A 13888-nucleotide genomic window follows, 5' to 3' on the forward strand; every position below is an offset into this window, starting at 1 on the left:
AGGTGGCCCCTCCGTCACTGTAAACCGATTGCCACCAAGAGCAGGCAATACAGCACAGAGGATATGGTGTTCATCTAGGCCAAGGTTCAGCGACTCTTAGCGGAGGGGATCATAGCCCCTAGCTCCAGCCCCTGGAGGGCGCATGTCCTCGTGGTCAGAGGGGCGGGCAAGCCCCAGATGGTTATTGATTATAATCAAACCATCAACTGCTTCACCCAGTTGGATACGTACCCTCTATCCTGGACAGCTGACTTGGTCAATAAGGTCGCACAATACAGAGTCTTCTCGACCACTGACCTCAAGTCGGCCTATCATCAACTCCCCCTTCCCCTGAGTGACCAGCTCTACACGGGTTTCGAGGCCGATGGCAAACTTTTTCACTTCCTGTGGGTGCCTTTCGGTGTTACTAACCGTGTCTCTGCTTTTCAGAGGGTTATGGATTGGATGGTGGAGGAGCACAAGCTGACAGTGACGTTCCCATACCTTGACAATATCACCATCTGTGGCCACGACCAGCAGGACCACGACAAGAACCTCGCAAAGTTCTTACATACGGCGAAGTCTCTCAACTTGATGTACAATAAGGACAAGTGCGTGGTCAACATAAGCCCTCTGGCCCTTTTTGGTTGCATCGTGGCACATGGTGTCATTGCCCCGGACCCCAACCACATGTGACTTCTTATGGAGCTCCCAGTCCCAAACACCCTAAAGGCGCTGAAGAGGTGCCTGGGGCTGTTTACCTATTATGCACAATGGGTGCCAAATTACACCAATAAAGCCCACCCTCTGATTAAGTCTACAACTTTCCCATTATTGGTAGAAGCCCAAGCTGCATTCTACCAGATCTGAGGAGACATCGCAAAGGCCACGATGCACGTCGTGGACGAGTCCATCCCTTTTCAAGTGGAGGTTTCAAGCGATGCCTCTGATTTCGCACTGGCCGCCACTCTTAACTAGGCATGCAGGCCAGCAGCATTTTTTCCCCACACCCTGCACGGATCCTGAGGTACGTCACTTCTCAGTTGAAAAGGAGGCCCAAGTGATCGTTGAGGAGCTGCGCCACTGGTGACATTGTCTGGCTGGTAAACGTTTTACCTTGCTGACAGACCAGAGGGCCGTGGCCTTCATGTTTAATACTAAACAATGAGGTAAAATCAAGAATGACAAGATTCTTAGGTGGAGGATCGAGTTCTCCACCTATAATTACAACATCTTGTACCGACCAGGTAAACTCAACGATCCCCCAGACACCCTATCCCAGGGGACGTGTGCCAGCACGCATCTTGACACTCTCCAGATCCTCCACGACAGTCTGCGCCACTCCAGAGTCACAGGGTATACCACTTCATCAAGACTCAGAACCTTCCGTACTCCACTGAGGTTGTCCGCTCCACGACCAGACTCTGCCAGATCTGCGCTGAATATAAGTCGCATTTCTACCGGCCTGAAAAGGCACATCTCATTAAGGCTACACACCCTTTTGAATGGCTCAGTGTCAATCTCAAGGGCCCCCTACCCACTATGCCTACTTCCTGACAGTGGTGGACGAGTTCTCCAGGTTCCCCTTTGCTATTCCCTGCCTGGATATGACCTCGGCAACGGTAATCAGGGCGCTGAGCATGAACGTTTGTTTGCTTTCCCAAGGAGATCGGCGAATGGTGCCTCCATTCCTCCTTGGCTGGCAACCTCAGGGCCGGTCCTGTTACGGAAACATGCGAGGGGCCATAAAACGGATCCATTGGTGGAAATGTTACACCTCATACATGCCAACCCGCAATACGCTTTTGTGAGATACCCCGATGGCCACGAGGACACTGTGCCTATCCGAGACCTGGCGAGGGCCGGGTACCCTGAAACCTCCCTGCCTGCCACAGCCCATCCCACGGAGCAGATCACCCCACATGGGAGCGCAATACTAGAGGCCGAACTACCTAGCTCTCCTCTCCAGGAGTCGGTCCTCTGAGAGGCATCAAACCCTGACCCAGATTGTTCTCTCCCCTGTCCCCCCCGGGACTTCTTCCCCTCCCAAACAGCAGAGCACGGTCACGTCTGGCCCTCAGCAGTCCTGCAGAAAGAGGAAGTCGCCAGTGTGGCTAAACCTCTAGATAAATAATTTTTTTCCCTTCTCTCTTCTCTCTTGTTGTGTCAAAAAGTGGGGGGGGGGGGTTCTGATTAAAAAAGAGAGGGTGAATGTAATGGTATGGATTGTATGTACTAATTGTCCAGTACGGGCTCGGGCTGGCCCGCCCCCTGATGACACTACCCTGGGCCATAAAGGTCGGGCCACCTCTCCATTCCCTGCACTTCCCTAGCTTGGATTCAGGCCAGCTTAAGTCTTCTGTACAATAAAGCCTATCATTCCCCTCAGTCTTTGTCCTTTGTGATTATTGGGGCAACTGGTAGTGCCCAACAGACTGGAAGATAAGGCTCTGAAATGGGAGAAGGTTTATTTAAGTTTGATAAGACAAGACCTGACAAAAATTAACTGGGAGCAGCTACTTGTGTGTGTAATGAATAATGAGAGTTTATTGTTAAATACACAAGCATAACGTGTTGATGCACCAAAATTGTTACCTGCTGCACCAATTACAATGGTATATATCATTTTATCACAATATGCCAAGTCAGAAAACATAGATAATAAATAATCAAAGGATAGATTAATAAATATTCACAGTTGCAGTTAGTTCAAGTAAAAGGTGACAACTCAAGGCAACCAGATATTTTGGTGATGGTGGATTAATTTATGGTTAGGGTTAGGTGGTATGGGAAGATTTAAGAACCTGATAGCTGTTGGATAAAAACTGTTCTTAAACCTAGTGGTGCTGGTCTTCAGGTTTCTGCACCTTCTGTCTGAAGGTAGCAGTGAGAAGAGGTTGTGACTAGAGTAATGGGGCTGCTTTATGATGTTGGCTACCTTCTTGAGCTCTTCGATGGATGGGAGATCCGTCTAGGTTGGTTAGGTTTACCACTTTTTGCAGCCTATATACAGTTTATGTGTGACCAGTGGGAGTCATTAATAAATGAAAATGATATTGGATAGTGAAGATTCGATAGGTGAAATAAAGAGTAGCTTATAGTCGGGGCAGGAAACCAAAAAGAGAAATCCAGAATATGTTTGGGAATATTTTTTTTTTAAATTACTCCCTAGGTTAAGATGGGATATAAACTAGCAGTGGGATAAATAAGGAAAGCCCAAAAGTATTTTTTATCAGTATATTAAGGACAAGAAACTAAACAGAAAAAAGAGAAGGGCCCACTAGAAACTAATGCTGGAGGACATAGCTGAGATCTTAAATGAAATTTATCATTCATAATCACTGTGAAATTTTATCCTGCTATGTGTGTTTTTGGAAGATTAATGAAGCCAGGACATATACAATGAATGTCCAGACTCAAAGGAGTTCTGGGGAACAAAAGGATCTTGGTATACATGTCCTGGGATCTCTGAACACAGCAGCATAGGGAGAAAAGGCATAAGGGATACTGGCTTTCATTACTTGTGGCACAGAAGATCAGGAAGGGTATAACTATTTAAACATTTATGAGGCTACAGCTTGAATACTGTGTGCATTTCTGTTTACACTCACCAGGGAGAATGTGATTGCACTGGATATGATGCAGAAAAGATTCAGCAAGATATTGTCTGGGATGGAGCGTTTCAACTATGAGGAGAGACTGGATAGGGAGGGCTTGTTTTTGGACCAGAGAAGGCAGAGCAGGATCAAAGCCATCAGGGTGTGATAGTACACATTCTATCACCAATGTGTATATGTACAGATGGTAGTGTAGGATGACTGTGATTGGCTGAGAGTGTAGCCACACCTACTGGCAGGTCATAAAGGATTGCTCCAAGCCAGACCAGGTCACTCTGGACTGGTCGACCTCCTTATGATATGCTCCAGTCTTTTAGTTAATAAAAGCCTTGGTTTAGATCAACCTTTGGTTCTTTCGACACGCATTACAATTTTATTAACTAAAAATAAATTTTGATGGGATGGAGCGTATGCTACGGCTGGAATGCCTCGACGTCGACCCACAGTCAGCTACAGCCTTGAATGACTTTAAGCACTGGGTGAGGTGCTTCGAAACATACTTACAGCTCTCTGATCCTGCCATGATAGAGGACAGCCGTCGACTACTAATATTGATGACTATGGAGTTCCCGAGAGTCTACCAGAGTGTCCAGGATGTGACCACTTACGCCGCAGCCATGAAGGTGTTAAAAAGGCTCTGCGAGCGACCGGTGAACAGGGTCTGTGCTCGGTACAAACTCGCTACAAGGAGGCAACAGCCTGGTGAGTCCTGTAAAGCTTATATTCAGGCACTAAGGGGAATGGGCAGGGACTGTGCCTGCACAGACAGAATTGCTGCGGAGACCATAGACGATCTAATTCGGGATGCCAATGTGGCCGGGTTTCGATCGAATGAGGTGAGGTAGCGCCTGCTAGAGCACAGGGGAGAAAACCTAGAGGACGTGATCCAGATCGCAGAGATGATGGAGGCTGCAGTCTTAAGTATGTACTCTCGGGGCTGGAACCCACAATCTGATGTTGGAGACACTATCTCACTGGCAGGTGCTTTACGCTGCTGACCGACCAATGCGCGGTCTCCTTCATGTTTAGCAATACCCAGCGAGATACCCAGCGAGGTAAGATCAAGAATGACAAAATCGCCAGGTGGAGAATCGAGCTCTCCACCTTTAATTATGACATACTGTATCGGCCAGGTAAACTCAATGACCCGCCAGATGCGCTCTCCAGGGGGACTTGTGCCAACATGCAACTGGACAGGCTTCAGAAACTCCACTAGGAGCTCTGTCATCCAGGGGTCACTAGGTTTGCGCACTTTGTCAAATCTCGCAACCTGCCCAACACAGTTGAGGAGATTTGCTCCATGACCTGAGCCTAACCAGTGTGTGCTGAGTGCAAGCCCCACTTCTGTCCGGAGAACACCCACGTCATCAAAGCCACCCGCCCCTTTGAGCATCTCAACGTAGACTTCAAGGGGCCCCTACCGTCGACCAACCGCAACACCTATATCCTTACAGCCATCGATGAGTACTCCCGCTTCCCTTTCACTGTGCCCTGCTCGGACATGACTGCCTCCTCAGTTATAGAGGCCCTGCACAGCATCTTCACCATCTTCGGGTACCCCAATTACATCCACAGTGACGGGGGGTCCTCGTTTATGAGCACAGAACTGCAGCAGTACCTTCTGGAGCGTGGTATTGCTTCAAGCAGGACAACCAGGTATAACCCACATGGTAATGGGCAAGTTGAAAGAGAGAATGCGACCGTCTGGAAAGCGGTTATGCTTGCCCTCCAGTCCAAAGGTCTCCCCACCTCTCGCTGGCAGGATGTGCTCACTAGTGCCCTACACTCCATCCGCTCTCTCCGATGCATCGCGACCAATGCCACCCCCCATGAAAGGATGTTCTCTTTCCCGAGGAAATCTGAGTCGGGTATGACCATACCGACATAGCTCACGGTTCCCAGTCCAGTCCTTTTACGACGCCACGTCCGGTACTCTAAAAACGATCCCTTAGTTGACCAAGTGACTCTGCTCCATGCGAACCTGCATTATGCCTACATTGAGTACCCGGACGGACGGGAGGATACAGTCTCGGTAAGGGACCTAGCCCAAGCCGGATCAGGCGCAGCAGTGCCTTTAACCCAACCTCCCCATATTCCTTCTCCCCCAGGTCATGTGCTTGAACAGAGGGACCAGCACCACCCCACCAGCTTAGGCCAGTCTGTCGACAACGCCGTTGGGGAATCGAGTGAAGCAGTGGCCGCACCCAGCGACACAACTCCGGCAACCCCAATCCCGGCGCCACGGCGGTCACGCCGGATGGTCAGGCCCCCTGACCGGTACAGCCCCTAACCTCCATCCACCCTGGGGTCGGTTCTCAAAGAAGGGGTGAATGTGATAGTACAGATTCTATCACCAATGTGTATATGTACATATGTACAGATGGTAGTGTAGGATGAATGTGATTGGCTGAGAGCATAGTCACACCTACTGGCAGGTCTTAAAGGATTGCTCCTAGCCAGACCAGGTCATTCTGGGCTGGTCGACCTACTTGTGATATGCTCCAGTCTTTTAGTTAATAAAAGCCTTGGTTTGGATCAACAAGTCTTTGGTTCTTTCGATGTGCATTACACAGGGGAAATGGGATGAGTACAGAAAAGCTCCTGATAGCCAATGTAGACACGATGGGGCAAGAAGCTTGTTTCCATGCAATATCATTCTACCATTGTATAAAACAAATTGGGGAATGGTGACAATGAAGAGGTTCCATTTCCAAATCTATTCCTGCTGCTGATAGCAGGCTGTCTGACAAGTTGGGAAGAAGAATGCTATCCTAAGCCCACAAGGAAAGAGCATTACCCACTTCTCCCCATTTGATTATGAAAAATTCAAATGGCTAATGGAATTACCAACATTTTTATTAGCTGCCCAGGTGAAGAATTTACTCTTTAGTTGAATAGATATTGCCAGAAGAAAGATCACCACATAATCAGACAGAATTATAACCTCTTTCTTCAGCCATTTTCTTGCAATAAAATGGGATTTTGTTCCCTCACCTGGATCTGGTCCATGCCTCTCCCAGTGTCTCCCATAGTGAAGCTTCTTTCGGAGTCAGGTGGCCCCGGAGAAATTCTGTTGCATCCTTGGAAAGCAGTGGGATAATAATGGTTCTGGCAACTTCTGGACCTCCTGTGCCATTAATCACCTGCCCAAAACAACCACAATGTGAGAAACACATACAAAATAAATAATAACCATTTCATTGTATACAAATTGCTTGTTTGTTTATGAGTCAGCCAGTTTGCAAAGGGCAGGGATGTTTACAGGTGATCTCAGTTCGGGGAGACACACCTGACTTTAGCCACAAGTAATGTTAAGAAGGCACCTGCCTCATTCTGTCCTTCATACCTCTCATTTTGTCTGACAGGTGCCCCGAGATCCATTTCTCTAGTATTAAAAATAAAAGTGACATTAAAATTAAAGCATACAGCCTCTAAAATATTTTAAGGACCATCCTGTCTCATGGGAGTGGGTTAACGGTTTGCCCCTGATTCATCTCCATAAAATTTGGAGCTATATGGATTACATTCACTGCTTTTTCTTTGTGGAAGGAGTTGGAGTTATAGGCAGGGTAAAATGACACCCACTCCTGGCTTTCTAGCCAAATCCTACTTCCTTAAGCAGCTGGAGATCAGCATCAGTTCCCATGGACCTGCTTCTGTTGAGGGGTAGGAGAAAATTTAAAAGCAGCGGATTAATCCTGACTGGAAACCTGCTCTGATCCAAAACCCAGACTTGGAAGAGTGGCAAAAAAGCAGTATAGACACATGCTTGCTATCCTCTGTCATTTTTACATCAAGCACATGAATTGAAGAGGCCTTTAAGCCAAGGTTTGTTCCAGCAACTGTCAGTTAGTTAATGCCCTGCCAAATGATGAACCACCCTTGCCCTCCACACCCCCTCCTCATTCTGTTAATGCATCCTTAGTTAGAAATAAACAAGTTTACCACTTCAAGTGGTCCAAACAGAAAATGAAGCAACTCCACTGCATTTGGATTTTGAATATGCCTCTTCAGTTTAGCCTGGAATAAGAACAGAACACATCAGTGGCTGTGAGCATGAATAAAAATATACTGCAGAAGGTGGAAATTAGAAATAAATCCCAAAAGTTCTGGTATCATTTAGAGGGTCAGGCAGCATTCATGGAAGGAGAAACAGTTAACATTTCAGTTCTAAGATCCTTCATCATAACGGGGAAAGAGGTTCTGCCCGACCAGCTGAATGTTTCCAGTATTTTCATGGTTTACATCAGCTTTTATCTCATCAGCACATTATCTCATCATTTGATTTAAAGAATGAACAGAGTTAAATTGGAGAGTCATTCACATATTTTTTAATAATTTCCAGATTCAGTATGCATGTTATTAGCCTAATTTTGTAATTGGCACAGTAGTGCGCATTGATTCAAGATCTAAACTGACCAAGTTGATACTTATGCAGACAAACGTGCAGGGAGATAACCATGCAGGGTGCCTGAGAGAACTAAAATCTGATTTTCATTTGTGGTGAAAAGTCCTGGCCTGGCCTCAAGGGTGTGATGCCTGATGAGATTGACACTCCTGCTTTACTTTCGTTCTCTTTCCCAGGGAAATACAGTGGGATGAAGGAGTTGATTAATGGTAGAGGGGGAGGAGAGGGTTGCAAAATCAGACAGTACTAATTATCTTCAGTAAGCAGCAGAGTGGCAGGGAAGAGATTTGGATGGTCCTTGCAAGTTTTCTTCTTGGGATTCAAAAGACCAGTTATTCACCCAACTTGTGTGAAAAATGTGACAAAGCCACCTTGTTTGCCACCTGGTCAGTGCACATGAATCAAGATGGCTGTGCCCAACCTACAGGACGCTGACTAACAAGATAAATACGCACATGTTGGCCCCTATATGCCCTGTATCCCTGTTATAGTTTATCAAATACAACATAAACTGTGTAAATTTTTAATTTTCTATTTATAATTTTTTTACAAATTTTCAATGGTATGTGTGAATGGTCAGGGAGAACTTGTATTGTAATTCCACTGGTCTTGAAACCCTTTCAATAGGTCATGGAAGTGTTAGGCATATTTCAAGCTAATTTTCCTCAGCATGGGCAGCAACTCCATCCTAAAAGTCTTGTTGAATCAGAAGTGTGTTTGCCTCGTTGAGCACAAGGTGATTTATTCTAATTTTATGATCTTCATTAAATCCATTCTTAAATGTAAAAGGGAAATACCGATAATGATTCATTCATAAGGATACTGTATCACTCAGGTCAGAGCTTCCAATTTGATCTTCACAACATTGTCTGATCTCAATGATGTAAGAATTCACTCAACTTCATTGAGATAGAAGGATAAGGAAAACTCAAATCAACAAGGACCATGACTCCCAATGATCTGCAGCATTTCCCAGTCCAAATGTAAACTGAACAGAGGGGAGGTGGAACAAGGACATCTAGAAACTCAGAAGGACTTTGCAACAGGAAATACTTGGAATTTCAGGTGCTACAGTACACCTATTCATGGCATTACTCAGGACTTTTGGGAGGACGAAGTCTGCCACAGTTGGTTGGCTGAACAGAACATATTTATAATTTCAAGTGTTCCAGAGAATAAATGACATATTGCCAAATAACCACATTAAAAGTGCTTTGCAAATCTTCCAGGTGAGTTCTTACCAGTAGATTCAAGGTTAGCTTAATCTTTTGAAAGCAGTCGGTAAATTCCCCTGGTAGAGGTGGTTTCGCTCTCAGAGTAAGCATGCCCTCTGTACAATGGTGAGAGAGAGAGAGAGAGAGAGAGAGAATATTTTAAAACAAAGCCATTTATTTTTAAAAATATGCCTGTTTTGTATCTTAGATAACTCCATAGGATGCAGACACACAATATTCTCTGTTTTCCATCTTATATTCTATTGTATTTTGTAAACTTTAAGGAGCCCACGAAGCGCAGGCAGCAGCGCAGAAAGGAGAATGTGCGATGCGCATGTAAGGAGAGAAAAGGCAATGGAAAAAAATATGAGAAAGGAAAATGAAGAAAGCAGAGGAGACTGAAATGAGGGAAAGAAAGGAAGGAGAAGTGGCTCCTACCAGCTGGTGCTTTTTTTTTACTCTTCTTGGATTTCTTCCTCTGGTTCAGTTGATTGTAGGCCTCAGTAGCCTTCTGAAGCTTGGCTACAAAAAATTCAATGTCGTCCAGAGTGCAGTTTAGGATTTGCTGTGTAAGAAAAATAATAATGCTGGTCTGAGACAATGGCATGATTCAGAAAGTCTAAATGAATGAGTTCCTTTTACAGAAAAATCTGATGAGATCTCATCTCATTATAGAAGATGATTTTCAAAACAAAAGAGAGTAACAGCTGGGCTTTTGTAACATTTGACACTGCGTGCCCCAGGTGCTCATCCCAGCCCTATCTCAACAAACCATCATCTACCATGTATCATCTTTGATGGGTCCATCCCTTATATTGACTCTCTGTGCTGTCAGAGAAATGTTTTCTTTGAGGGATCCTTGAGTATGCATTGGTAAATTAGATCATCAATACAAAAGAAAGATAACAAATATTCACAGTTATTACAGTGCAAGTAAAAATGTGGATTTACAATAGTGCAGACAGTCCTTTTAGTGGTCTCCACCTCATAGAAGGGAGATGTTGGGGAACAAGGTGGAAATCTTTCTGATCAATGGGACATGAGCGTCTGAACTCCTGGTTTTCCAACATTGCATTTGTGTTAATAGTGCATTTTCCATTATGTAGGGAGCCAGGTGAGCCCCAATTTAACAGTCTAATGACCAAAATCTCAGCAGTTGTTTCAAAAGAAACAAAATTCACTTAAAGTCCATGTAGCAGTGGAAGCTCAGTCTTCACTCGAGCAATATCTTAGCATATTGTGCCTGTATTAACTCATAACAAACCAAAACTTCCCTTCCAACTTGGGTCAGTGGGCTTGATCTTTTTTTTAAGAATAAATTGGATAAATACATGGATGGGAGTAAACTGATGGGTTATTGAATGGAAGCAGGTCAATGGGACTAGCAGAATAATGGTCAGCACAGAGCCAAATGGCCTGTTTTTTTTCCGTACTGTATCAATCTATGGTCCTATGGTTCTAAGTGAGGCGTCACATGGAAGAAGAGGCATTGGCTTCAAGGGATAAAAATCCCACTGCTCTTTTGCAAGACAGTGGCACTGGGATCCTGTTGCTGTTTCTGTCAGGGTGACCTGCCACCCAGTCTAAACCGCTACCACTCATGTGGAGATGGTGCAGTCTAAAGGCAATGGAAAAAAATGTGAGGAAGGAAAATGGAGAAAGCAGAGAGGAGAGATTGAAATGAGGGAAAGAAAGGAAGGAGAAGTGGCTACCTTTATTTCAAGGCTATCTCCCATTTACCTTATCATAGGTCACTTAGTTTTCAACAGCACACTACACCCACACATGAAATATCACACAGGAGAACTAGGTCTGGCAAACATATGTGGAAGGAAGACAGTAATGGGATGCATCACGTAAATATTTATGCATAATTTGTCATTTGGCTCTGTGCTGACCATTATTCTGCTAGTCCCATTGACCTGCTTCCATTCAATAACCCATCAGTTCACTCCCATCCATGTATTTATCCAATTTATTCTTAAAACAAGATCAAGCCCACTTACCCAAGTTGGAGGGGAAGTTTTGGTTTGTTATCAGTTGATACAGACACAATATGCTAAGATATTGCTTGAGTGAAGACTGAGCTTCCACTGCTACATGGACTTTATTTCTTTTGAAACAACTGCTGAGATTTTGGTCATTAGACTGTTAAATTGGGGCTCTCCTGGCTCCCTACATAATGGAAAATGTACTATGAAAACAAATGCAATGTTGGAAAACCAGGAGTTCAGACGCTCATACTCTATTTTCATGTCCCATTGATCAGAAAGATTTCCACCTTGTTCCCCAACATCTTCCTTCTATGAGGTGAAATTTGGTTTGTTGAGTATTTGTTTTGGCCTTGATGTTGAGACAGTGTGTACCAGGAGCAGGTAATAGGATCACTGGCTTGTGCGGAAGTCATGAAGGCAGGACAAAGACTTCTAGCATCATTACAATTTTATCAAGATTTAATAAGTTAAAAAAACCACATTCTTGTAAATTATTAGAAATTAATCAAAAACCTATAATAATTGATATTTCCTTTAAGTAGTTCTGCTGAGTGCTTCTTTCTGGTACGGAATGCATGTTGATCAATATTAGTTTACCATAAGTTGGCAGCTAATATGGGCCATGAGGAATCAAATGATATCTGCATGCTGATTGATATCATGAACTGCCAACTCTACGCACTTCTGTCGGGTGAAAGCTACATCAGTTCTAGGCCCAACACATCATGCTAACCATCAATCAGAAAGTACGCAACGCAACTGGGTGTCATGTTGGAAATAATCCAGTGACTGCATCGGCTACTTTACACAAGAAATAAATAAATAATCTTCACGTTTAAAAGAAAATGTTACAAACATTATCACCCACATTGGGCTCTGTGTAAACATCTGACTTATGCTCAGCAATCTCCTAATGTTGACCAGGCAAAGTTTAGCAGTTTACTGTGTGGGTGATCAAAAAACATACCTCAAGATTTATTTATTTCTTTTGGTAACATTATCATCTCCCCTTTTGAAAAAGTTTCCCAATGATCCATTGCTTGCAGGTAAAGCTAAATTTGATGTATATTTGTGTCAGCATATCATTCTGTGCATCTGACATTCATTTCTTATCATGAATTTCTGAGACAGAATACATGTTAACTGCCACGTAACACAAGTTAGAATTACTGATCAAAGATAATTAACCTTTTGCTGGGCATCAGGTTGTATCTTTGTGTTTAATAGAGGGAATAAATCAATCAATAAATTGTAAGATAACAATATGTTGTCTGTATATAGTAACTTGATGTATAATCACAAGTCCATGATTTCAGTCAAATGAGCAATGGCCATATATAGTGACTCATTGATGACATGACACACAATGAAGGTGCAGAGCATGATGCTAATGGAAGAAAAGACTGAAACAAGAACATATTCAATATTTGCAGTGAACTCAGCATGAGGACAAGAAGGTGCCCTGGTCACTCAAAAGTTTCAAGAAACAGGTTCTAACTATTGCCTTTGTTAACTGTTGGTTTGCTCACTGGACACAACTTGCTTAAAACTGCATGTGGTTAGAATCAATATACCCAACCATTTAGCTGGGTTTTTTTTAAAAAATGTGAATAAATCCTTTTAGTTAAAGCAGAAAGAAGTTTGATCGTGAAATAATTTTGGCTGAATCTTACAGTTGCACCCAAGTTCCCTTTCTATTTTTAGATGAAGAGCATGAGATCATTTTGCAATGTGAGCTCTGGAAACTTTCATCACTTTCCCTGTGTATCCTCTACAGGCATGTGAGACTACCATTACGTTTAGTCAATGTGTTCAACTGGCGCTCAACTCCCCTGGGATTTTGTATTGCAGGCCCAGTCTAAACCAGAGTAGATCCATATGGAGAGAAAACTTCACTGACCATAATGCTGCCCAGGAATTTTGCCGGGGTTTTAATGTTACATTGTGCAAGAAAGGTGTGGATGTGTATGGACAAACATTGTTGGACAAATGCCCAACTAAATACTTAAGAATATACTTTTGGGACACAGTGACATTCGCTGGAGAACGTATAAATAATGGTAGTAAAACAGGACAATCAATCTGATGATGGAGGAAGTTTCAGGATCGGAAAGCAGTTGTATCAGAATGAAGAGATAAAAGCAGAAAAAGCAGGTTGAGCTTCTGCAGTGCTAAGTAGCGGCCCAGGATGCCACAATTTTGTAGCAATAGCATGTAAATGTGGTTCAAGCTGGGTCCGTTACACAAAATATTTGAGGAAGATTAAGTTCACCCATTAGGCCATTAGTGGATTCAAAGGAAATATTAAGAGAAGCTCTTGAGTCCTAAAAGAGTGGTGATCACAGGCATCAGTTGTCCCTGATTCACTGCTGCTGAGGATGGAAAGAAAGCCTGCATTTCCTCCACCAAACACTGCACAAACATTTCCTCCACAGCATCAGCAGATTCCCCATGAGCTCAGTACAAGGTAGTAAATAAACAATCCCAGCTCCTTGCCTCTTCTGAGCTGCAGGTTTGCATCTTACAGAGAGTACCCATTACCCCACAAGCATGCCTCAGAGAATCAGAAGAGCGCCTGCAGACATTAAATGTTACCACCTTAATCTGAAAGCTGCTGATGCAAAACATTATTGGACTTGGCTCTCCTACACTTGCAAAGTAACTTACCTTTTCTTG

At 43.9% G+C, this 13888-nt stretch overlaps 2 protein-coding genes across 13 annotated transcripts in view; one reads left to right on the forward strand and one right to left on the reverse strand.

Moving 5' to 3' along the window:
- The window catches only part of saxo4 (stabilizer of axonemal microtubules 4), a 331023-nt gene that overhangs the window by 30857 nt on the left and 286278 nt on the right, over window positions 1–13888 (forward strand). The window lies entirely within an intron of this gene.
- The window catches only part of eps8l2 (EPS8 signaling adaptor L2), a 165796-nt gene that overhangs the window by 29470 nt on the left and 122438 nt on the right, over window positions 1–13888 (reverse strand). For all 9 annotated transcript variants that reach the window (XM_069898858.1, XM_069898852.1, XM_069898844.1 and 6 more), the window contains 4 exons: window positions 9657–9783; window positions 9246–9334; window positions 7542–7616; window positions 6591–6739 (listed from right to left, as the gene is read on the reverse strand). In XM_069898858.1, the coding sequence (XP_069754959.1) occupies window positions 6591–6739; window positions 7542–7616; window positions 9246–9334; window positions 9657–9783 (440 nt within the window). The remainder of the gene's footprint in view (window positions 1–6590; window positions 6740–7541; window positions 7617–9245; window positions 9335–9656; window positions 9784–13888) is intronic.

This window comes from Narcine bancroftii, chromosome 1 (genome assembly GCF_036971445.1).
Source record: "Narcine bancroftii isolate sNarBan1 chromosome 1, sNarBan1.hap1, whole genome shotgun sequence".
Taxonomy (NCBI): domain Eukaryota; kingdom Metazoa; phylum Chordata; class Chondrichthyes; order Torpediniformes; family Narcinidae; genus Narcine; species Narcine bancroftii.